Genomic DNA, 25,950 nt, shown 5'->3' on the forward strand with positions numbered 1-25,950 from the left:
GTTCTGTGTCTGTCATGGGCAGTCGCCTCCCTGTGGCGTTTTTCCCATTTGGGACTCAGGGTGTCACCTCGACCGCAGAGCTCGTGTGTTTCTCCAGGGCCACAAAGTGGTTGCCCCACGTCTCCTTGTATTTTGCCTCTTTCCTGGTCTTTCCACTCTATTTGATCTCAAACTTTCATGACGAGTACGTTGAATCTTTTTATTACGTCTTCCGTGCCTTGGCGTCTCTCTCATACTTTTCATCTCCATCTTTCTATGCTACAGTTCGGGTGATTTCCTCAGAGCCATCTTAACGCTCTTCGGCATAACGACCGAGTTTTTCATTTCGGTAGCTACACTTTCATCGCGAGAGAGTCTGTGTGGCTCCTTTGTAAAGTACGCCTGAACTGGTATTTTTCTCTTAACTGCTCATTCATTATGGACTCAAATCCATCTTTTGTTATTTTCATCTTATTTTATAGGCTATTTAAGATTGATATAATATCTGCAAATCTTGTGCTACTCGTTATGTCTGTTGATTCTTCCTTGTAAGGTCTGTTGTCTCAGTTCAGAATTTTTTTTCTATTGTGAGGTCGTGTTGGGTGGGGACTGCCCCCAGCCCAGCTGGGACATGACGTCAAGTATCATTTATAAGTGGTGATGCTCTTGCTTCTGCCAGAACCCCAAGGACTTTGTTCTGATTAATAACCCCTCGACTTGGGGGTTCCATTATGAAGCAGATCCTATCATTTCAAACCCAACACCCATACGTGGATTTGGGCTTTGTTCTTGGAAATTTATCTGTATGTCCCTGAGCTAGTGCGTGGAGTTCTTCTAGATGAACTTCTTTGCATGCAGGGAGCAGCCTTCTGAGGCTTCTGCCTTTAGTCAGGGGTCTCGGACCCGGAGGCCCACCTCTTCCAGGCCCAAGGCAGCATCGTCTTCCCTGTGGGCATTGAAAGCCCACCCCCAGGTGTCGCAGCCTGTGTCCAGTCCCAGGATGCTCCTGGGCCAACAGCCCAGCCTCAGCCCCTCTACTCTGAGCCCCTCTTTGCTCCTGGCCTTGGGAATTTCTCTTTGCGTTCACCGTTAGGATAGTGAATGTCCCGAGTGGGTATCTGTTGAGTTTCTACTGTTTACCAAACACCGTGCTGGCCCTGGGAACGCAAAGGCCTCTGTGATGGGGCCACTGCCCTCGGCTGTCTCTCCGTGTGGCCGGAGACAAGCGTTTCCGCAATGACACTGTGATGTGGACAGGCTGTAAGTGCCACCGTGGACAAATAACTGAGGAATGTGGCCCGCCCAGGACATACAAAAGAAACGGGTTTATTTTGTAATATATGATTGATTGAAATAAAGAAGTCATTCTGTAGGAAACTCAAATACGATGAATTAATCAAAGCACACATGATAGCCTCTGTGACATTACAGGTTATGAGTTATTATCGCCACCATTCAAAGACAGTCTTTGGCCAATTAAAATGCCAAAGTAGGTGTCCTTTTAGCCAAATACACAAAAATGCATGTTTACGCGATCAACTTAATCATGTTTCAGGCAAGATTTTAAGATGGGTTTGTTTTTCATAATAATAAATGTTTGTTACTTAGCCACTGTGATAAAAGTTATAAAACTCTTCTGAATGTTTTTCATTTTGTTAAAACTTCACATAATCTACTTGTTTTCTGGCATCTCATTTTATTTTAAAAATGGAAACTAATGACATTGTGATTGCAATCTGCTTTTATAATGACTACATTTAATTACGAGGAATTCTTGAGTGAGAGACTACTACCAGTTATTTTCGGTGCAAAACATTAAAAAAAGAAGGAGGAGAAGGAGGAGGGAGGAGGGTGGGAGGGAGGAATTTTTTTAGTCTGGATACAGAGCATGGACGTTTCATTCTGACGTGGAGCATCACATGACCGTGCCGGGCGAACACCGACATGCATCCCGTGCCCCTGCATGCAAACCACACTCACTCACTGTCCCCACACCCACCCCATGACAGCGTTTTTATATAAATGTAAATCTTCCTCCTTGTATGTGTCCCACTGTATTTAGTGCCAACTCCGTATTTTTCAGTGGGTGGATGTGGCATTAATAGCCGAGAACATTGTAGAAGGTCCTCCCTAAGCTCAGCGTGAGAGGCGACCGTGGGACACAGTGAGACTCACTGATGATTGGGAAGCTGATTTGGCTGAAATTATGCCAGTCATTAAACCAAAGAGCCGCTAGAGTGACGGACGCGGGCACAGCACAGGCATCTCTCATCTTCGTCTGAATAGCATCTTCTGAATAGATGCTGAAATGTTCTTTGAGATATCCTTTATGTGTCGCTAGGTTGGTAAAAATTTTAATAAACGTATTTTTCCATCAGGGGCTTTTTTTTTTTTTTTTGAATACTTACCCCTAAACCGAATAAACCGAAGTAAATCATCATGTCAAGATTCGAGTTGTGATTTTCGTTCAGAGCTTCGAATCGAATCCACGTTCTCGTTTCCCTCAGATCCCTTCTCCTTTAAGATGTGAGTCTCCTGCCCATCATTGGTTTCCTCCATCCCCCTCACATTGTCTCCTTCCTCGTCTTCCCCCACTGTGACTGCGGCTCAGGGACATGTCACTCACCGTCGTCTTTTCTTCCTGTGTCCTTGCCCCCAGCAATGTTTACCAGTCTTCGTATTTCAGCCCAGTCTTATCTACTTTGCCTCAATTCGATGACAGGAATAAAGAGATAGGAGAGGCTGCCTGCCTCCCCGACCTTGGGAACAGAGACTGTTTGGCACGGGTACGTTGACAGACGCTGGCATGGGCCGACTGGGAGGGAACCATGAAGACCCAATGGGCGAATGAATTGAACCTACTGCATCGGAATTCCTTGTGCTACACCCAGTGCGTGCCAAACCCACATGGCTTGAGTGAAGCGCTTTAAGGCTTTTCTTCCTAGGGGTGAACAGGGCGCCCTTCCACGTGTGTAGTTTCTAGGGCCACCAATATGAAATTCTGCCCAGCACACTGCAGCAGCAGGAAAACATGTGTGGCCACCCACATCTGTTTCAGTAAACGATCAACTTCTGCTCGGGATAGAATGTATTTTTGTAAGCTTATTTGGCAAGATTATCACCATGTAGTATTCTAAAATTGTAAACAAAGTAATTTTTTAATGTCACAATTTCAGTAGTAAGTGTGTAATAATTAGATATTTTACCTAATTGACTGTGATATGGAATCCGAGCTGGGTTTAAATTTCTCCTAAAGTAGTAAAGTTGTGTGTTTTCTGCTCTTAACATTTTCATTATCGTATCTATTGATAATTTCTGCGTACAGATACAAAATTTTAATAATTTTCTCTTAAATAAAAACACTAATCCTAGTGAGTTAGAATGCAAATACATATTGTCTTAATTTACCAGAATCAAGCCAAATGCCATTATTTCCTAATAGAATCTGAGCTGGATGACTAAGATACTCTATTTGAATCTCTGATCTTGAAACTTTTTCACAGGTTTCTCCTCCAGAAGAAAGATATGATTAGGGTCCGAGGTATTAATATTATCAGAAGTAGCACGCGTTAAGTGATGATGATAAGCTCCTTCAGCTGGGTGTCCTCCAGCCGAATGACTCTCCAAGATGTTGTGTGTTCAGAGCATTAAAAAGCATCTTATTGGATGAAAGATTTAATGCCACCACCAACCCCCATCCAAACCCCGTTCTTGGGAAGAAACCAAAGGCACAAATCTGGTGCCTTCCCCGTTGCTAGCAGAGAAACTGTCCTGCAGAACCAGTCCTAATGCATCTCCTGCCTCCAGCCAGCCACTCAGCCTCTGCCCACCCCTGGAGCCCAGTACAGCACTAGCTCAAGCTCTCAGACGGGCTCTGAGAAAGACCTGGGGAGAATAGAGAGGATAATTGACTTGCAGAAAGTCTCACAGCTGTGGGGGTTTGATCCCGGTTCACCCGGCTGGTTATTTACCCCCCTAGCCACCTCTCATGCCATATTATAGAATCTGACTTAATTGTTGTATTGACATTTAACGTATTGCGATGCTTGTATTTTAAAGAATAAAGCATACACGTATATTTTTTAAGAAAGAAGCAGAAAATGTAAGTGAAGTAGAGAAATAAAAGTGTTGTTTATGACTGCTACTGAGGAGGATTCTCTATTTGAGTTTTATTGAGGTCACACCAGTTTTACATTATTTTAACTCAGTATTTGACAGTTGTAGTCTTTTGATTAGCTACCTATTGATCTGTTTTCTACATAAACCAGCTGAATTTATGATAATGGCTTCATCGGAGCTATGATCTGAGTCCCAAAACATCCCACAGAATGGTTTAATTAACTGACATAATGTTCCTCTACCAGAAGATTTTTTAAAAACATATTTCATTTGAAAGGACATACAAGCACATCCTACGTTTATCATAGGAACTTAATTAGTTCTTAATTTGTAACACTGAGCCAACATAATCTAACAAGGTTTGTGACGCGGCGCGCACCCCCAGCGGGGCCCAGAGCTACTGGTTTACATCTGTGAATAACACTGGAGCGTCTCATGGTTTTAAATAGCCGTTAAGAAACTCCGAGAGAATGCGTAAAATAACAATGCGTTGCTTTTTCTCTCCCCCTCTTCCTAGCAATGCAGCAAAAAGGCCTCCGCCTCCCTCCTGTGGCTTTTGAAGTCATCGGGTGTCATCGCGAACCGCCCGTGGCCCCAGATCTCGCTCACGGTCATCACCACGGCTATCGTCCTGACCATGGCCGTGTTCAACATGGTGAGTTGACGCCCCACTCCTGATATCTGACTCGCTGCCATTTCTAAACCTCGCTCAGAGCTCCTGTGGTGACACCAGTCACTGCCAGTTAAATCCTCACCCACGCAGCAGCAGCATCACTAAGAACCTGTGCTTTCTGCCCAAACCAGCCTGGGGGCAGCTCCTCCCAGCAGTTCCCACCTTCTTGCTCCTTGGGGCTCCTGGGGACAGAAGTGACATCGAATGTCAGCAGGATGACCACTGAAGAGTAGCAGAACCATCAAATCAAGGAGAGTGCCGTGCAGAGCTGTCCTGCTCTGGCGCTTCCAGCCCTAGCTTCAAACCTCAGCTCCGGCCTTCCTGCTGTTTCGATAAACTTCCATTTCTACTTTTCAGAATTGAGAACTGACACTTCTCCGCCAAGGTGGATTTTAGGGTAAATGAGCGGATGTCCCTACCACACTTAGGATGGCACCAGCACTTTGTAAATATTTAATGGTCACTCTTACTCTATCGATATGACCATTACCGCTATGTTCTTAAAAATAGACACAGACGTAATCAATGCACGTTGAGACACGTCCTTACTATTATTCGGACACCTCGATCGTCAACCGTAATGCATAACGACACTTCCTGCAGTGGATTGTTTTACTGGTTGTTGGGACTACGGCGTGTCATGATGCACAGTCCTTGTCTTCCAGAAGCATAAAATCAGGCCGAGAAGATAGAGCATAAATATTAAATCATAAGACATAGTTGTCATAAATGAGACGGCATTTCTTCAACCAAAAAATATATATTAATCAAGCATAAATACATGTCTGGGACATCGCTAAGTGGTCAGAACCCAAAGACCGTTCTCTGCCTTCCAGGCATTCACGGTGGAGTTTGGAGACGGACGGCCAGGAAGCCAGAGTCGCGTAGAAGCGCGTAGTGGGGTGGCAAGGAGAAGGGACGGCAGGGCCTGCTGGGCTGAACTGTAAAGGATGGGTAGAAGGATCTCAGAAGACGGTGGACGTCAGGTGACAAGGAGGGGAGATATTTGTCACCTAGGACTAGAGCAGACATTTGTTTTAAGAAGTCATAGAAAATAAGGCTGAGGAAGTAATAGGGACTTTGAATGTTTACTTGGGCTCAGTCCTGGACATTCTACTTTAGAGCATGCGGTGCCTCCTGACACACCTGCAGATTCAGGTGAGGGCGATGCCACCTGGAAGGCAGACGGTCCAGGGTGCCGGCTGCAAGGGCTGGATGGCCTGTTCATGTGCCTTACTCTGCCTAGAGGTTGTCTTAAGGATGCCTGGGAAGGGGCATCAGAGAAAGCCAAGGCTTGTTCTCCTCCCACTTCCTGCCTGACCCGGAAGTGGGCGTGTGGATTCCTGCGTGTCGCCCCATACGGTCAGCTAGAGGACAGGCCTACTGGCTCGCTCCACCTCACCTGACCACATGTCAACTCCCTCTAGGAGCACCCCAGATAAAACACGTGAGGCCCAGCCTCATGTCAGCCTCCCCCGGCTCAGACCAGTGAGAAATGTGACCATGACTGCTCCTTCCTGTGTCCCTTGCATAGTCTCAGTGGTCAACTCAGAGAGCGGTGTGCCTTATGGGCAGTTAGAACCTATGGTGCCTGCGGGGAGAGGGCTCAGCAGGCAAGCCTAGGCCCACCTGGCCCTCGGTCTGTGTTCTGATGAGGAGTCTCCTTCATGCGTCAAGTTCACCATGGGCATTCCACCGCCGTGGGCAGCCTCTTGCTCCTCTGTAAAATCAGGGCATGACACTAAGCCAGCCTTTCCTCCTTTCTATACGGGGATGATGAGACCACCCTCCAGGGGCTGGGGCCTCATCTTGGTGACAGGCATACCTAGACCAGAGAATCATTTATTTCCAACGAGAGCTTAATCAAAACTGACCGGCGATCAGCTAGAGAACAGCGCCCTATCTGGACAGCAAGTGATTCCCTCGAGAACCGCCCCGCTTTAAAGGGACTTCACAGCATCAGTCAGCCAGAGGCACGTGCTCATGAGGGGCCCAGACCCGGGTTCTCTATGTGAAGACCCAGGGAGACTTTTGCTGTGGCCCCAGAACTGTCATCGGTGCCGAGGCAGCCTCAGGGTGGGGAATGTGTCACTAGGGACTTACGACTGAGACCCAAAGGGACTTTGCTGGCAGCCTGTGTGCGTGCGTGTTACTAGCCATCGGGATGAGACTTCTCTGCCCTGTCCGTGTTATGCTTCTTGCAAACACGGGGCCAAGGGCGGGGACGGAGAGGCAAAGGGCTAGGGCGAGAGCCTGCAGCATCACGCGCGTGTTCTCTAAAAGACACGCCTTGTGCTTGACTTGGTACCGCGCGCGTGTCCATTAGTCCCCTGCTCTGAGAGCCAGCTCTTCAGGAGCGTGACCAACGAGCTCGAAGAGCCGTTTGGGACGTGAAAGCTGCAGGAGACGGCTGGGTCAGAAGTAAGCTCCACGGCAGAGGAGCGATGGCCACGCTGCCCTCATAATTGAGGCTCCTCTCCCTCAAGCTGTGCTCGTTCACCCGTTCAGGCACAGGACCCCTAAAACACACTCCCTGAGAGCCGACCTTTGCCGTTGGCAGCACGTGCAGGTCACGGGAGTGAGACGCGGAGCGTGGCGTCCACGTGCTGCAGAGTCAGGTCTTTATTGTTGCACGTGTCCTAGGACAGGGCCCCCGTGGCAAGAGCGACCATTCAGCATTTACTAAACAAAAGACTGAGTGATGAACAGGTAAGCACACAGCCCTTTGAAAAAAGAAGCCATTTATTTTAGTAAAGTCTAGTTTGACCTTATAAAACCAGGATTTATCACCTCATTTTTTAGAGACAGAATCTCTAAATGGGGAACAAATCAGATTTGGAAGTTAATTGTGTTTCACATAGGATAATTAGTAATGATTGATGGGCAGTTTGGCCACTGTCTAAATGTTTGATGAGCTGAGCATTCAGGAGCAGATTTTTTTTTTTTTTTTTTACAGTAATTGAGATCCCTTTGGAGAGAAGAAATATATCTTCGGTACCAGGAAAAAAAAAAAAAGAAGAAGTTTTCCTGCATCGTTTTCCTTCCTCACAAAGAAAGGGGTTCATTGCCAAGTTAGGGATGTGGGAGACACGATAAAGCTATGATGGACGATCTTTGAGAAAGAGAGGAAATGAGGCTTCGCCCCAAGACTGAGCTCCCTCCCCTGCGACAAGGCCATGGGGTGGGGACCAGCTAGACTGCTTTTTCTCTGTCAGCGCTTGGGGACGGGGGCAGTGGGGGGACTCAGAACTGCTCAGTGGACTGTTTTCCCCACCAACACAGGAAAAATGGCATTTTCCTTGATATCTGGGGCCCCGAAATTAGTGGTTCTTTTCCATCAGATGCTCCTCTTATATTTATTTTAAAGAAGCATTAGGTGCACTAGGTACAGAAAGGAAATTATTTTTCATTACTAGGGAACAATTGTGGAGCTTTGCTGTCTCTTATGAACCACAGAAAGGGAAGGGCTCACTCGTCAGAGCGCTGACTTGGTGGCATCTGAGGGTTTACAGAAAATGCCCTCCAGCTCCTCGGGTCCCCATCGTCCTGAGTTATGGCTCCATGAGGCGGACCCAGGGTCCACGTCCCCAGCCAAACCATAGGGTACTGTAACGACCCCTGGGCCATACACACCACCAGGTGGCGCTGACGCAGATTCAGACACAGGCCCGTGGGAACTGAGACCAGCAGGTGCCCTGCGGGAAGCTGGCTCCCCAGTCACTCACTCACCTTCGGGATGACACCTACATCGTAACAGCCCTCATAGGGTCGACAGGAACGGTGTGCTCAGAGGACACGGACGTAAATGACAAAATGTCCAGCTCAGTTTTATTTAAAATAAATCGTGCGATTTTAAATACACGATATTCACCCATGTGACACCAACACCCTGATAAAAAGTAGAAGAAAACAGTTACCCAGATTTTCATCAACTGTGGGGTTTTGGGTGCCAAATAGCCGATGACCTGGGCGTTTTGTTCCATTTTAGTTTCTGACTGACTTTTTAGAGTCACGTATGGGAGCTTGAATCCCGTGCCACTTTTTATGACGTTTTGACCGTGTCATCATGTGATTTCCCACGTCATTTCGCTGGGAACACTGTCTCTAGCACGGCTTCGTAACTGCGTCGGCAAGGAGTGAGTCGTGGTTAGCTGGTGGTCTACCCGGGCTTCTAACTCCAACCAAATGACAAGGGCTGCAATGTCGTCAGGCACAAGACACAATATTAAATCGAGTGTTCATAATTTAATACTATTTGAAAAGCATAATTCTGAGATGTTTTAAATGGCCTGGAAAATGTAAAATTTGGTAGTAAAGCTAAAAATATACAATGTTCATTAGAATACTGAATATCCTAGAACATGCTTTATTAGGGTATCTTGTCCTGATAATAAGGACATCATTTTCCCAATCATGACAAAGATTGTAGGATATGAAAATGGGTTTGGAGAGGACCCCAAATAATTCTGATTATTACAAGTTCAATCTGTGGAGAAAGTTGTGGCAGCTTAATTCGGAAGGAAGAAAAACAAAGGAGAAATAATGCCAGTATTTGCTTGGCTATGTGGGGGATGACATGAGTTTCTTATTTTAAAGTGATTAAGAAAAGGAAGAATTGATTCTAAATTGAGATGTGATGCCACATAGAATACAGTTTCTTGATTGTAGGGGTACTTAAAAATGCTATACAAATAGCAGAATTTTTCAAATTCAAAGCGTCATATTTATTATAGAGCCTCCTTCAAGACAAAGTTTTTACAGGATATGTTTCTACTCATCGTGTAGCAAGAATTTATTTTCTTTATAAAATGATATAACCAAGAAGTTTTTGTCAATAATTTTAAGATCTTAGATGCTTCAGACTAGTAACCTACCAAGCTGAATGGTCTCCTCCTATTTGTCATGTCTTCATTCTTTAGTAGTAAATCTATTTTACTTTGAGTCTGTCAAATCTAAATTTGTAACATTTTTGGAGCTCAATATTTGCCAAGTTATTACTCCATTAATTTTTTTTTACTTAACTTTTTCAGTTCAACCGGAGGTTGTGACATTTTTGCTAATTTTTTTAGTAGTAAATGAAGAAATCTACTATAATTCTTTGATTCTTAAATCAGCACTTTGATTTTATCAAACGATATAATAAAAAGAAACACTACATCTAGTCTCATTCTTAGAATCTGAGAGAAAAAATGTTCCCAAGAATAGACTTAATAAATGCCTCCTTATCTACCTAAGTAAATCAGTTTAAGTGCTTGACGAGACCTCTGCCATCAAAAGAAATTAAAAAAAAAGAAGGAAGCAAACAAAAGCAACCACAGGACTGTACAGGAAAATTTTCTTCGTAAGCCTTAATATGTGTGGCTGACCTATGCAGAAAGCACAGCTCGTTTCATGGCCGAGATAAATTTCTTTCAGTAAAGGGGACCTGGCCTGAGTCATTCTCTGGTTTGTCTTTACTGAAGGCTCCTGGGACCCTCAGCCATGGTATAGAAAGTGGCTGATCCTTCATCACTTAAACAGACTGTGCTACAGCTTCTCAGAAAGGAGGTGGAAAGAGAGAGACAGAGGGAGACGGAGACAGAGACAGAGAAACAGAGAGAGAGAAAATTTCTGCCTTTCCTTCTGTGTGACCATTACATAAGAGCTACTCATCTATTTTCTCAAAGTCACCTTTCTTTTTAACTAGCACCCTTTTCCAGCAGCCCTAAGGGCATCCCCTCAATTTTAATCTCTTGTGGTCCTGAGCTGCCAAGCACTCACAATAATAGATACAAGTGTTGATACCGGTTATTGCATTCTGCCCATAAAATTCATTTTTTCTTAAAAACTCATAAAACTCCATTGACTCATTTAATGTTTGAACCAAGACGGTTAAGATCCTGCAAACGCGTTGCAAAGGCTGTGATTTCGGGGCACAGAGTTGAGCGTGTGTGTGTAGTGAAGTCAGCCTCCAATGTAATTCTGACCGAGCCCTCCCTCTACCCTGTGCTTCGTGCATTTTAAATTCAGCATTTAGCAGAGGTGCTTCTGTGCTCTTCGGCATCAGTCCGGAATCCGGAATTCATTGTTAAGTGTGTCGCACAACAATAAATAGTTATCTACTTATTCGATGGAAATGCTCAAAGCCTCAAAAAGGCAGCAAGAAGCTGTCAGCATGCGAGATGTACGTGCTGGCAGATCCGCCCGCTCCTGCTTGCTGGGCAGGGGGACCCAGCGATCGGCTTAGCACTCACCTCCCAGCTTCAGTGTCCCCTGCACCAACTCACTGAAAAAATCAACATTTTCCTTGCAGTTTTTCCTGAGCGACTCAGAGGAAGCAATCCCTTCCACCACCAATACGTCAAACACGAGTCTTTCTGCCTCGAGTAATCAGGCGGCCATTCTGCGTGCACAAAACCTGTTTTTCCTTCCGGTAAGAGTGTTTCGTTCCTTATCATTGCTTTTGGTGTTTTTCTGTATGCGACTGGTCCATTTCATGCTGTGGTGTCCACTTTCTCATCTGTTCTAGACTTCACTTTTCTCCTTTGGTGTCAATACCCGAGCAGGTCCTGACCTGTTCAAAATTGCCCGTCATGGAGAAGAGAAGTCCTAGCCGACTGGTACCTTTTAGGTCACATGTGCAAACTCACGATGTCACCAGCGATGCTCTCACAGAGGACTCTTGTCTTTATTCTCTTCACTGCTACATATTATGCATCCCAGCATTCGACATTTAATTACATGGCACTGAATTTCTGGGTTCATTACCTATAGATTTTGCTAACTGTTCCAGTGAGTTCCTGGTAGGTCTCTGACGCTGGGGTGACAGGACCACATTGCACATTTCTGCCTCTCCTTTGGCCACAAACGTTGTCTGCTGATTCCGTCCTCAAATAATCCTTACCGGCTCGTTTTGACCAATGCTCAAAAGGGCCGAGGTTGAAATTTCAGAACTTACTAGTGCATCAGTCTTTTAAGTGAAAACAGATCAATCATTTAGGTACTACTCAATAACTTTGGTCTTCCATGAATTGTTTGTGCAAAAAAAATACATATTTCGATACTCTCTTGTGCCTTTTATGAATAATTATCTAAAAGTAGCATAGATTATTCCCATTTAGTTTCAGATAGTCAGTTTTAAGAATGCTAAATGAACTATTTCGGAAACCGAAATTGGTGATCTAACATGTATACTTTTAAAACATCCCACTAATTTTTTGACCCCCAGCAGCAATGGCGGTAAGATTTCCTGTCCTCGTTCCTCTTTCGCTGACTCGTTCCCTTGATATGTGGCTTCGATGCTCTCTCTCATCTCGCCCTTTCAGCTCTCTGCCTTGTGTACAGAGACTTGGGTCATCCGGCATTGTTTCAAGGTCATGAATGTCGCAGAGGCAGGCAGACCGAGGTTGTAGGATTGTCCCTCGGGCTCGGGAAGAAGGGACGGCATAAGTTTCCTTCCTTATCACAGGGGTCCTGGCCTTTATTTTAGGCACTGAACCCCAGCGAGGTTTAGATACCATCTTTCGACATTAGTTATATGAAAAGTGAGAGACACGTGAGAGAAAAGTGAGAGATTTTATTGGCTGTGATCTCACGTGGGCCTGTGGAACCACACTCTTTGGAGAAAGATGTCAGCTGCCGGTGTGGCTGGCTCTTCCTCCTTGAACGGACAGCGTTAGCACCCACGCAGTCCACATGCCAGTGGAGGAAAAATGCCTCCAAGCTGTGACATTCACAGGGCCCTTTGAGTTCAAAGGTTTCGAGTAAAGATGCATTTTCATAGGAAAGAAAAGCAGAGCTGGCAAACCATTTTTGTTTTAAATCTCTCCATTCAATATCTTTGAGTAGAACAGTTCTCTGCATGGCACCACTAAAGGCAGTAAGGTCATTCTGAATTTCATCTGTACAGTATCTCACTTTCGAAGGAAGCGGATCATTAGCAACCCAAGATGGGGAACGGTAATATTTACTCAACCTTTTAAAAGATTCTGAAAAAATACACAGTAGACTCTAAAATCTCAGTCACACTTAGTCAATAGTCCACTGCTGTTCCCATAAAAACTCTTCAGAAAGAGAATCACTAAGAGCCTTGCCAGGTAAGCCCCGTGTGCTCACCTGGCCCCTGTCTGTGCAGGAACAGCTTCATTACCTTGCGAGTTCAGGAGTCCAGCTGAGCTTGGAGCAGCCGGCGTCCCCCTTAGTAGACTTGAAGGAACACTGGGAAAGTGGTTTGGGGTTGCGTACACAGTATGCCTCATTTCTCTCAAACCCCATTCTGTGACACCTGATGCAGACAAGGAAGTGAAGGGGACTGCCACCTTCCCTGTCGTGGTGGTATAAATGAACACGACTTCTTAACGGTCGTTTATAATCGTCATCAAAAAGCACAGATGCTTTTTACCCTGGGATACCAAGTTTGGAAATCAATTTTAAGGGTACAGAGACTTAGTAGCTACCAGGGCGTTCATGAAAGCGTTTGTGTGACATCAATAATAAACGAAGAAGTCAAAGAAAGCGAACAACCTAAAAGCTACAATAAATTAATTGTTTCAATAAATTTTGTTTAGTTATAATCGGCCGTTACGAAAGATGTAGAAAAATATTTAATGACATAGAAATGCATATTTGTGATAAGTTACTAATTGAAAAGTATCATTTGAAAACATCCCAAACAGTATAATCCCAATTTACTAAAATGATTATGCCAATAAGTAGAAAAAAAAAAGGCTAGACAGATATACAGGAAATAATGAATAGCCTCACGTTGGATATGGGGGATGATAAGAAACCCTTATTTTTATATGTGTCCTTTGTATATTTCCTAATGTTTTTAACATCGGATATATTATTTCTAAAGCGAAAAAAATAGTAATTTTAAAAAGCCCAACAAAATCAATGGTAAAGGATCTTTCCTGTGTAGGCACTGTGTGCTCTCCCAGGCATTTATGACATTGCACCCACAAAGCCACCCTGTGAGGGGCTATTATTGGAATTCCCATTTTCCAGGTAAGGAAACTGAGGCCAAAAGAGATTCAAGTAAATGACCCAAGATACAGAGGCTGTCCCCTTGGCGTTAAAACGCAAGCTAATTCCATTGATTAACTATATCGAAAGTGCTAATAACCATATTGACTAATATTTACTTGGTTTAGTTAATATTAACGAACATGAAAAAGTTACTTAGTTACTATTATTTAGTAACTAAAATAATAGGAATTACTAATTTAAATAATGTAACTCATAGCTAGTACAACTATTAACTATTAATTATATGAACTGTATCCAAAAAGTATTAAAATAAGGTCACTAGGAATTACGCCCGAAGAAATCAGTCTGGGAGCCCACAGGGACTGGACTCTGCCGCTCTCGCTGGTGGCCTCGGTGACGCCCGGACTCCCGAGCTCCCAGCCGGCCTGCTGGACTTATTCCCTCATTCTCATGCCCCCCTGTCACATCCTCCAGGGCCCATCCTACCTTTAATTAATTCCCAGAATACCTTGCGCGTGCCCTTTGAGAATTCTAGAAAGGGTTTTTTGTTTTTTTTTAATAGAAAATCGACTAAAAGCCTTCTGCCCATTAACGTTTGTGTGTTCATAGATATTTCTAAAATGTGAAAGCTTTTTAAAAGCCTAAGAATGAATTTTAAAATGTGAAATCATAGGCGTATTTGTCTAAGTATTGGCTGGCACATATTTCAGATGAGGGTTATTACAAAAAAATCTTTACAATCCTCCCTCCTCCCAAAAAATTACACATGCACATATTCATTTCAGTGGCTCCTTATTCTGCAGCTTTTCATTTGATTAGGCTGAACTTGTTGATAACTTTCATTCTTATAATGGGTTTCGGTACAATTTTAGCAGCAGACGCCTTTTAAAAACCAGATCTTATGAAGAGCCCCGGTTTATGACCACAACAGGCTCTGTGTAGAGGACGAAGCACGTCGTGTGACCACTGCAGCTCACTCTCTGACTCTTCCCCAAGAGCAGGACTGACGAGCTACTATCAGTAGCCTTTTAGACAGCTTATTGTGGATGACCTTAGGCAAGGGAATAAAAGAGCTAGAATGATAAAAATAAGCAGTTATCCGTGGCCAATTTTATGTAATGAAAACTAAAATGGAGTAGCTTGCAAAGTGGGCTATTTTTTAAAGACAGGGTTTATCGAACATCAGTCAGATCTCTGTTTTATTAAAATCATTAAACTTGTTTGAGTGCTGTTTCTGTTCCAAGAACGCTAAGAGAATATCATAACCCCTTGTTCATAAAAACACCGTAATGCAGCAAACAAAGGCTTAGTGAGGATGGCAGCCATTTATATGAAGAGCCCCTCCTGTTGCTCAGGGCTCAGGGCTCCGGGCTTTGCTCTTTCCTCTCGGTGACCTACCAGGAGCACATTATTGCCCTCGTTTTACAGATCAAGACTCTGTGACACAGGCAAACTGGGTCACTGACCTAAAGTAATCACTGACCTAAAGTGATTAGAGCAGGATGGAGTTCTGGGTTATCCTGATTTGACGCATCCATCATGGTAAATAGAGAAAAAGTGCTGAGCCCGGCTGGCCTGCGCCACTTCCTGTGAATGAAAAAGATGGCAGCTGCCACTTTTCCCCACGCTTGGCTCCTCCCATCCCTTCCGGTGCCTGTCCACTTCTGAGATATTTGTCACTTGCCTTAATCGAAGCTTTTAGTTTTAAATTTTTTTTTCTGCTTTATGAAAGTCCCTGACGTGCGGTTTCTCTTTTAACAAAATGCCTGTACTTTCTTATGCTTTTAACAGAACTACCTACAATGATTTATATCCTCTTAATGAATTAAAGAATCGAAAGGACAAAAAAGGATTGTGTACACTACGATTTTTTTAATCTATAAATGCGTAGGTCATTACGGTTTCGTTTTCAAGAAGCAAATGACATTGGCTTATAATGACATGTCTTCGATATAGATTTTTTAAGAATTATTTCTCTTTGGCAGTGTGCATGATTTTATTAAACGCGGTAAGCTGGTCAGCAAGCCGCGTAATAAGGAATTCTATTCTGAATCAGATGCGTCCACTGGATCGAAGAGCAGAAATAGGCTTCTGATAGCATAACAAGTTTCTGAGTTAACCAGGGAGCTTGGCGGTGGTCCCGATTTTAATTCCTATTTAGGCATTTCTCAGAAGAGGTCCTAGGTATTCATCTGACCTGTCTTCCCCCTGTTCCAGTACTTTATCTACAGCTGCATTCTGGGATTGATATCCTGCTCCGTGTTCCTGCGGGTGAATTACGAGCTGAAAATGTCCATCATGACGGCGGCGTTGGTGGGCTACAACACCGTCTTCCTCCACACCCACGCCCACGTCCTGGACAGCTACAGCCAGGTCTTGTTTGAGAGGTAACCGGCTTCTTCTCCCTTCTCTTAGATGTGGGTTCTCTCATGGGATGTTGATAATGTGAGTGCAGGTTGAGTAAGTGCGAATTAGCAGCGACATCGTCGTTGGCGGTCACTGCCTGAGAAGTTCTCTGCAGCCTGGTTTCAGAAGGACGATGTGTGTTTTTATTATGGAGCACAGAGAATATGTATTATCAGTTATGTAGAAGATGCAAAGTCGTTTAGAGAGACAATTTTATTATAATCTATACTATACTGATGAGGAGGATCTGAGGTTCCTCATCCTCAGCATTATTGATAGTCTGTGCTGAATAATTTTCTGTCGGGGGGGAAGGGGCTCTTCTGTGCAATGGAGAATATTCAGCAGCATCCCTGGTTTCCCCCAACTTGAAGCTAGACCCAGTCGCCCCGACAGTCATGACAACTAGAAATGCCCCCAGGCACTGGCGAATGTGCCCTGCTAGGCAAAAGGGACCCCAAGTTCAGAACGACCAAATCGACATACACAAAAATCCTGGAAAGATATGCGGATATCTTTCCGAGTTATAGAGCTAAATTTCTTACAGAAAAGTTCCTGAAATACCCATGTGTGGACGGTGCACTACAGCCAACTGTGACGATTCCCTGTTCCGTGAGAAGTGTGACATCCAAGAAAGATGTGACCACGTTTACCCTCCCGCCTCAGGCCCACACTCTGACCGTACACTTCTCTCGGGCTACTCGCTCGGGTTTACACGGGGTTTCTCGTGATCAGATTATTCATTATTATAATGAATATTTGTTTCCTGCTTGACGAAAGCTTTAATCATTACACTATCCTCCATCTCTCATTGTAATAGCAAAACAGTGTTTCATATCAAGTGTTAGGTTTCTTTCTGGACCCAGCGGTCTCCTATGAGCATTTTGCATAATCCTGCATAATATTTCCAGATTTTTTAACCTAAAATAAATGCCTTAAATATTTGCATAGACTCGATGCTCCAGCAAGATGGTTTTGTGGACAACGCATGGCCGCAGACTTCTCCTTCAGAGGTCTGGTGTCGAGAGCAGTGAGCACTTCACTGTATAAATGTTTCTTACCAATAAGAACACTTCAGGATCACAACCGCAATGCATTCTCTTCACCTAATTTAATTTTCATCATCCTCCGTACCATGAAATCCTCCTAACAGTCTGTAACAAAGCTTATGGTCGTGGAGTTGCAAAAATGTATAATTGTATTAAGGAAATTTTATGATTCCTTAGCTAGGATGAGAATGAAATTAGAAGTTAATTTTCCAATAAATTCTCAAAATCGCCATCCAAACATGCTTTCCTATTTCTGTGCTGTATCTAGAGAACCTGTATCGGATCCCTAAGTAAATACAGCATTACCGATTTTTACGCGCAGCTGACAATGCTATTAAATTTCCCTTTATTAAATTTAAAGCTCCTGCATTTGCTAACAGCCATAGCACAAGAAGAAATTAGATTAGCAAGTTTCTGATGGGAGAGACTTATTTTGGGGGATCTGAGCGAGAGACATCATCTGCGATTAGAACCCCGGCAGCAGTCGAGTGGTAATTCAGTTGCCGAAAATGAGTTTTTACTTTCAGAGTCCCTTGGTTTCATTTAAGATCTTTAGTGTTTGTTCTCCTGGCGTTGTCTTTATAATAGCCTTAAAGCTAGGGAGGCCGACTCGAGAAGCCTCAGGGCAATCAGCTAGCATCCTGTCCAGAACAGGTGCATCTGACTCCCCCATCTTGATGTCAAGGTTCTGGCACTTGCTGACCTGATTTCTGCACAAGCCGCCACAGTACTCTCAGAAGTGTTCCTGCCGAAAGATGAATATTACTAACATAATACCAAATTTTCTCTGATGTCGGTTTAGAACTAACCCCATAAGAGACTCTTAAGAGTGGGAGTTTAGACTCCTCTCCGGATTTCCCAGCCTCCATAGGTGTTTGATGCAACGCTGTGATTCGTGCCGGAGCCAGAGCCCATCAATTTCAAGGATTCTTTCTCTTACGAGATTCAAGAGATTCCCCCGTCAGATGACCGATAAAGGCTTCGTCATCCTTTGGTTGGTTGACGCTCACACTACTCTTTCAGACACGAAACTAGGACGAGGATCCTCAAAAAGCAAAACGGAACAAAACCACTGAGACGGTGCCTCACGAGTGACATCCCTAAGTCTCGGCCAAGCCGAAGGCGCCCCTTGAGGAAGGAACTGGCTTAGGGGTGCCAGGCAGCGCCTCCTTTTCTCACCGAGCTAGTTGGTGGTACTGAAGTCACGTACTTGGTCTTTCCCCTTTTCCGACCCATTTCTGGTCACTGAATCTTTGCCTCCCACCCCCACTTTTCACTCCCAGTTTCCTGGTCCTTGCCCTGGTCTTCTTTCTAGGACATGTGTTTGGCTCTGTCGGTCAGTGTCCTTGCTGCCCATCTGGCCTCCAGACTGGCCCCTCGTTCAGCCTTGAATACACCTGGTAGACCTGCCGTGAGCTTCTGGCTTAATGACTTGACAGTCAAATAGTAATTACAGATTGTTTTAATCTTTGCAATGGAGTACACATCTCTAAAAGATGTGTTAATGGTTTGGGTTTACATGGCAGCTATTGACTATTATCATATAAAATTTGGGGGAAAAAATCTGTTAGAATGGAGGCCAGCAACATCCCAATATTTAACGTTTACCTGCCATTTTATGATTCTGATAAGTCACCTCATGGTGACAAGAGCTCAGAAGTTTCTGGTACTTAGATGGTCCAGAGGATGTTTTCTAATTCCTTGGCATGTACCACAGTCCCCTTTCTTCTCTACGAGGACAAGATATTTTGCTGTATCAGTCAATAGGGATCCGGTTCCAGTTCACGCCACTGTCCCCGGAAGCCTCAGCCAAAGCTGCTGAGGACATCGAGTGCTCTTTATGGCGTGGTGATGCTGATGGCTGTCGATGTCGCTGGAAGCTGTGTTTGTCTCGAAGATGCTGCCCGTGACAAATGCTTATGACAGAGTCTGCAAGACATTGTCGCATTTTCCCTGTGAGCTTTTTTCTTACAGAAGTGAAAAGTCTTAGGGGATGAGTGTTATCATTTCATATGGATCCAGAAATGTGCCTTTCACTTTAAAGAGGTGTGTCGGTGGGGGGGACCTTGAAGAGAGGAGATAATCAGGACCCCAGTGGACTAATCAGTCCTGTTTAGTCACTGCGGCTTAGCAGAACACTTTGCGGACGGCATGTCGAGTGTGCTGGTCAGCAGCAGGCACATCCGGTGCCCGGCGTCATTCAGAAGCACGAGCTTGTCGCTGATGGAGACATCTGTGTAACCGTCACTTCTGGATCTTAGCAACAGCTTCGCGTCAAAGGCAGCAGCGGGGACGCTCAGGCAGGCACGTGAGTTACACACTTTCCGTCCCGCGTGCCGTTGTTCTGCTTGCCTTGTCTTTCCCGAGTCTCATGGAAAACCCGACAGCCAGAATTCAAGATACCATGACCTATTTTGACAATGTCCCAGCTTGGGATGGACGGATGACGAGCTCACCGAGAGTCTCGAGGAAGGAATGCAGAATTAATCACTCCAGAGAAAGGCGGGGGGCAGTGCAGGCCGCCTCCTCTGGGGAGGGCAGTCTGGGCGTCTTCCGAAGCACGGCGTCCGAAGCACCCGCATCTTTACACTTCCCTCATCTAGATTAAAAATGTGCTCCAAATTTGCATTCGAACTCATAACACATCCACGTTAATATTAAAGGATTATTAATTACTTTCGAATTTCACATCTCGGCTTCTCCTCCTTCCCAATCCCCTCACCGTGTGCCATGTCCAGACAGTACGGGACACGCGTGTTTCCCTGTGGCTGATGCCCGCCAGCACTGGGCTGGACGCAGGTAACCGGAGCTGCCTCGTTTCACAAAAAAGCAAGTCATCCTAGGACTCCTCAAATTCCACTCAGCTTTCTTTTCTTTTATAAAAAGCAGCACGGGAGAGGGAAGGCAGTCAGCGGAAATATAATGGCTGCACGGAGAGGCAGAGGAGAGACGGAGCCATCGGGAGGACCGTTTTACGTAAAACTATATACATGTTTAACCCACGTACTGTATACTTGAAACTAATAATAATATTTTTTAAAAAGCAACTATCGGCCGACTATTTTGTGATTTAACCTAAAAAAGAAAACATCTGTGATTTGAACCCACCTGCAGGAAGGTGCTCAATATTGAAGCTGTTTTGTTTTGTTTTGTTTGATTTTGGAATGAGGGGTGGAAGGAGCTGTCACAGAGGCTGTGCCCATAGCTATATAGAGCACATACTTCCCGTCGCCCTCCATCCGGCGAGGCTAAAGCTGCACGCAGCCCACTGTACCTGTCCCGCTGATATGCTGGTGGCACCCCCTTAAAGTCTCTCTTCTTCCGTGCCATATGAATCAGGGCACATTGTGGTCTCCATGGTGAGGGGCCAGCTCTGCCTCTGCTGATCTGCAGCTGCCTTCAGGGCCTGTTTCTAGGCAGGAGCCCATCCCTTGTTGTGTCGGTCTGTTTGCAGACCCAGAATGCCCTGCTTGGCCTTTATGGCTGCCCCTCTGAGAAGGACTGAGGCTCTGAGCTGCCTGTCCTTGGATGGCATGGGGCCACCTTCTCTGGAAGTTTGCATAGGATTCAGTGACTCTGTGTCCAGCCAGGGGAGGGAGGACTGTCTGGAAATGAAACCCCTTAGGTTTCAAAGCAACATGGTCATTTGCCCACTCATTCGGTTGTTTTTATAGCACATTTATAACGTGACACATGTAACATGTTTATTGAGTACCCTTGCTAAGCTCGGCCTGATTGCTGGAGTCTGAGCACACCGAGCTGACTAAAATATAGTCTCTGCTATCGAGAAGGTTAACGAGTCTATGGCCACGCCACCCTGAACGTCCCCGACCCTGTCCGATCTCGGAAGCTAAGCAGGGTCGGGCCTGGTTAGTACTTGGATGGGAGACCACCTAGGAAGACCAGGTGCTGTAGGCGGAAAAAATTAAAAAAAAAAAAAATGACAAAACACGCGATAAGTAAATCGTGTGTCTCTAAAAGGCCGAAAGGAGACTCGTCAGGGAATCTTGGTCGAGTCTGTACAGCTTCGGAAATGAGAGGACGTGCCGGCCGGGAGCTACAGGAGGAGGCCGGAGGTGTCGCTGCGGAGATTCAGAAATGCAGAAGAGAAGGGCCATTGGCATCAGGGCAGAAGAAGGCGTCTCTCCCTTTTCCCTTCCCAACCTCCACATCCGTCCACGGACACGGGCGCCTTTGCGGGAGCTGTGGGGTCCAGCACCATATGCCAAGGGGCCCCGGAGGAGTCTGACCCCCCTAAGTGTCAGGTGACGGTCGTACAGACCTCGGTCGCGGCTGTGGACCCTGCGGTGGCCATGAACCTGCTCCAGCCCTTCTCCACCATAGTCTGGGAGATGCTGGAAAATAGTCACCGACGAGCTGGAGGGCCCTCGTGGGGTCCAGATTTCCAGAGGAGACGGTTCAGCACACTGTTGGAAGGAAAACACAAGTTTGGACGCATCGAAGTCGGCAGGAGGCACAGCCGAACTCGACCCGCAGCGTCCGGCCGCGGAGGACGCGCCCGAGGAGGCCCGCGCGCGTCTGTCTGGACCCCTCCAGGGTGCTGACTCGGAAGCTTCACGACGCGGGGCGTGAACACTCCGGAAGAGTGGACTCTGGAAGGGCATTAAAGGGGTTCCGCTTCCTGCACCGAGGCTTCCGTCAAGCGGGGATCACCCGGCCCGCAGGTACCCCCTCTGCTCCACGCGCCTCCCCGGGCGCAGTGCCAGGGGCGGCGGACAGAGCGCTGGGCAGACGGCTGGCGAGCACACGTGGAAGGCGGCCAAATGTGGGGACTTGAACTTGAGCGAGTTTTGTCTGGGAAAACCCAAGGGGTCCGTCGGCATCAAGCCTGGCACGGGGAGGAAGCACACGTGACCATTCTGCCACACAGGGAGCAGAGGTGCAGCGGGTTCCGAGGACCCGTGGGTGGTGGGCGCGGGCGCGGGAAGGCGAGGCATCGCCAATGGTCAGGGAAATGCTGATGTCAGCGCAGCGAGGCGTCACCTCACACCTGTCAGAGTAACCGTCATCGTGGCGAGGTGACAAGTGTGAGTGAGCGGGGAGGAAACGGGACCCTCACATACTCTCCGTGGGAAGCGGAAGGGCGTCGGCCACCATGGAAGACGGCGTGGGCCTCCTTGGGAAATTAAAAACAGAACCAGCATGTGGCCCAGCAGTCCCGCTTGTGGGCGTTTCTCCAAAAGAAGTGAGATCGGGACCTCGAGGAGACAGCTGCGCCCCGCGTTCCCTGTGGCAGCGTGCGCAGCAGCCGGCATGTGAGTGTCCGTTGACGGACAAAGACGACGAGGCGAGAGGTGTCCACCGACCTCGCCTTTACCCCGGTTTGTCTCCTGGTACCAACACGACAGAAACTAGGGGTCCTATCTTCTTAAAAGATAGAGGCTCGTTTCAGCCAGAAAAACACGATTTGTTTTCAAATGTGGGGTTATGTTTGTGTCTACATGCCCGGACTGCTTTCTCTCCAGAGAGTAATGAAAACGTCGTTGTCACCTCACTGTAACTGTTTGCCTTCAGGTTAGAGACTGGTTGACCAAGTGACCCCTCCTTACCTGTCACTCAGTTCGTTGGGTTCCTTTGTTCATTTGGACACTCAAAACTGGAGTTGCCAGAATGCAGCCTCAGGATGAGGGCCGGCTGTAAATCAGTGTGTGGCTACGGGCATGTTTGGGCATCTAAGTCTCCAGACTCCGATTTTTAGGCATGAAAGGAAGCATAGTTGGTCACATTTTGGTCAGAACTGTCATTGAATTACAAGTCATAGAGTTAGAAACTTTCTCAATTTTATTAGCTCTGTAGTCGCTACTGCATAACTCAGGGATAGGACAACCTATGCACGTGAAAGTCCACAGTGGATTTCACCCTGAAAACTTAAAGAAGGGAAATTGAGATAGAGAGAGAGAGGAAGGGAGGGAGGGAGGGAGGGAAGGAGGGAGACAGTTATATGAAAGCGTATTATTCCCAGGTTAGAGTAGCTCATACAAATTGTTTCCTACTTCATTTTTATACCTCACATGATTATTAATTTCTAGCAAACCATCTCTTTCCCAGAATAATAACTAAAAATCTGGAGAAATCACATATCAAATTATCTGTATGGATCCCAGAAGTATAAAGAGAATATTATTAATACTGTGGTATTCCTTCCTCTTAGATTTGGTGGAGCTTGGTACAAAGAAAGAAACCTATATTAATTTGGAAGATTTTTTTTATCGAGCTCTCAAAATAGGATTGCTTTGTTCTGATGCGCTCTGGGTGTGAACATCTATTTGAAATGTGTGCGTGTGTCGCAGGAGGAAAATACGAATGCACTAGAGGTTCTGAAGTTTGTTGCTACACAAATTCTAAGTCCTGTGTATGTTGTTTTGTGTTGTTTTTGTCTGTCCGTTTGTTTTTTAATAGACCAGGTATTTGGAAAGACTTAAAGACCATGGGCTCGGTGTCTCTCTTCATCTTCTTCGCCACCCTGCTCGTTCTGGGTAGACAGGTAAGAAGTCTGTTTTTTTTGTGTTGGTTGTTGGTTTTTTTTAATATCAGTTCTCTAAAGTACTGTATTAATAATACTTTGCTGGCGTGCATTTCATGCAAACAAATGTTGAAGCATCAGAATCATCTTGTGTGGGAAAAAAGTGAGTAGCACACAGAGTGGGGGCTTAGATATTCACAAAGGGATAAAGGTTTCTCTTTTTTTCACAAGTGGCAAACTTTGTGAATGTTAGATATGTGAATTATTTTTCCCGTTACATCTCAAAGTACATTGTGTAGGTTTTGTAAGCCTAAAAAGTATTCCCTCAATAGCTGACAGCCCCTTGACTGGGGTTTCATTTGCTTTTCAGAATATATAGCATGCTTCTTGTTCTTTGAAGTAGGTATAAACGCTTTCACTGTCACTTGCAATCATTTCTAGAAATAATAGTTTTCCGTTCAAACATTTTATTTCGTGATGCGTGTGAAACCGCTCCTCCTTGGGGCGCCCCCTCCCCTGCTGGTCTCCCAGCAGAGGCTGTGGGTGCAGGATTTTTAAGGCAGGATTCTTCCTCTGCCTCAAAGCTTGCGTTGAGTTCTTTGATGGAGAGTGTGAAACCAAAAAGTGATTTATTTGTTTGGAAATAACCAGCTCAGGTGCAAAGCCAATTAAGTTACAGGCATGTCCCTGGACTGTTAAACAGCAGGAAGCTGTCGGTGGTCAGGGCAGAGTCCAGAACTGTGACTGACAGCCCAGCGGCCTGGGGACACTGTCGCGTTCTACCTTCCCGAGCAGTATGAGCGGCCACCTTCCCTCACAGGTCATGGAGCAGCCCTCAGCCTGGTCCCTGGAGCTGACCGCTGTCCTCAGGCAGCTCTGCCCTGCACAACTTGGGAGATGCCTGTCACCCCGCCGCCCTCCCGCCTCTGTCCCCGGCACCTGCTTGGTTCTGCTTTCTTCGGCTGGCATTTTCGACAGTCCACCGTTTCGGTTAACCCCTCGTACCACGACCTGTTCTTTCTTCCTGGCTTTGTTTGTCGTCTTGATTCTTGGTTTTCTCCGTACGGACCCACTGTCTGTTCTCACGCAGAGAAAAGGCGTAGCCCCCCTCAGGAAACCCTGTGCTTTACATGTGAAAGAATCGAGCTTTCTTGCAGAATATCACCTAGATCAGGGGTCCCCAATCCCCGGGCCGTGGCCTGTGCGGGTCAATGGCCTGTTAGGGACCGGGCCGCACAGCAGGAGGTGAGCGGCAGGTGAGTGAGCGAAGCTTCATCTGTATGCGCAGCCTCCCCACCTCGGCTCCACCTCAGATCCTCAGACGTTAGATTCTCAAAGGAGCACCGGTCCCTGGTGCCAGGAAGGTTGGGGACCGCTGACCTAAATGATCATCCTTCAGGAAACCACATGGCCGTTCCCTCTGCCACATCACCTGTTTCTCCGTTCCGTGCCTAATGCTTTGCACTTCACTTTCTCCTGTTAGAACGATCACTCAGATTACTTCACAGCAGCACCTTTTAAGGACCTAGAATCAAATGAATTCTCCCAAATTTTTATTGATCGTTGAGATGATAAACATTCAATCCTACTGCATGAGTGTTGAATCCAGTGGCTGCACGTTGATCGGTCGCTCCCTTAATTGATTTAAGATAAATAATCAAAAGCATTAATATTATGGTTGAGCATCAGTTTAACACAGTAGTGTTGATGCCAGTCTTACATGGTGTCATTCCTTTTTTTGTCACTAATGTAATTATAAGTAACATGTACATCTAGAGACCTAAAAAGTTATTATTTCCCACGGTAGTGACCATGTCCCCAATTGTCCTGTAACAACTGGCATGAAAGATGCACCACGGAGACCCAGGAGGCTGTCCCCCCCGTCTGAAATCTTCAGGAGAATGATTTCCTAAGGTCTCAAGCCTTCCGGGCCAACAAGAACCGTGAAGTCTGAGATGTAGTGTTTCTGCACACCCTTCTAGAAAAACAAGTATATTATAAACAAACATCCGATACTTGAAATAAGGGTTTTAAGTTTTATAAATATTCATGTCCTCAGAGTTATTTATTTCCTAAATGGTTTTGTAAACCATAGCACAGACATTTTGCAACTTATTTTGTTGTCCCCTTTGTCCTAATGGCACCCCTGCCCCATGACCATCTTTTTTGAACTGATGGTGGCATGTTTGTTTCCTGAGCAAATTACTACACTAATTATCGCTGCGGGTGTCTAAGAAACCTTGCTGAAAACATAACACATGCCCTGGACAAGGCTA

The 25,950-nt window shown here is 45.8% G+C and overlaps 1 protein-coding gene and 1 non-coding gene across 2 annotated transcripts in view; both read left to right on the plus strand.

The window, feature by feature from the left end:
• Positions 1–25,950, plus strand: part of ADCY2 (adenylate cyclase 2) — a 182,743-nt gene that overhangs the window by 120,406 nt on the left and 36,387 nt on the right. Inside the window, exons 15-18 of the mRNA XM_011371402.2 lie at positions 4,616–4,753; positions 11,064–11,183; positions 15,956–16,125; positions 23,611–23,695. Of these exons, the coding sequence (XP_011369704.1) occupies positions 4,616–4,753; positions 11,064–11,183; positions 15,956–16,125; positions 23,611–23,695 (513 nt within the window). The remainder of the gene's footprint in view (positions 1–4,615; positions 4,754–11,063; positions 11,184–15,955; positions 16,126–23,610; positions 23,696–25,950) is intronic.
• Positions 20,990–21,108, plus strand: LOC111746466. Its single transcript, XR_002783124.1, has one exon. It is a non-coding gene; the product is annotated as a 5S ribosomal RNA (ribosomal RNA).

The sequence above is a fragment of the Pteropus vampyrus genome, unplaced genomic scaffold (genome assembly GCF_000151845.1).
Source record: "Pteropus vampyrus isolate Shadow unplaced genomic scaffold, Pvam_2.0 Scaffold190, whole genome shotgun sequence".
In the NCBI taxonomy this organism is placed as follows: Eukaryota; Metazoa; Chordata; class Mammalia; order Chiroptera; family Pteropodidae; genus Pteropus; species Pteropus vampyrus.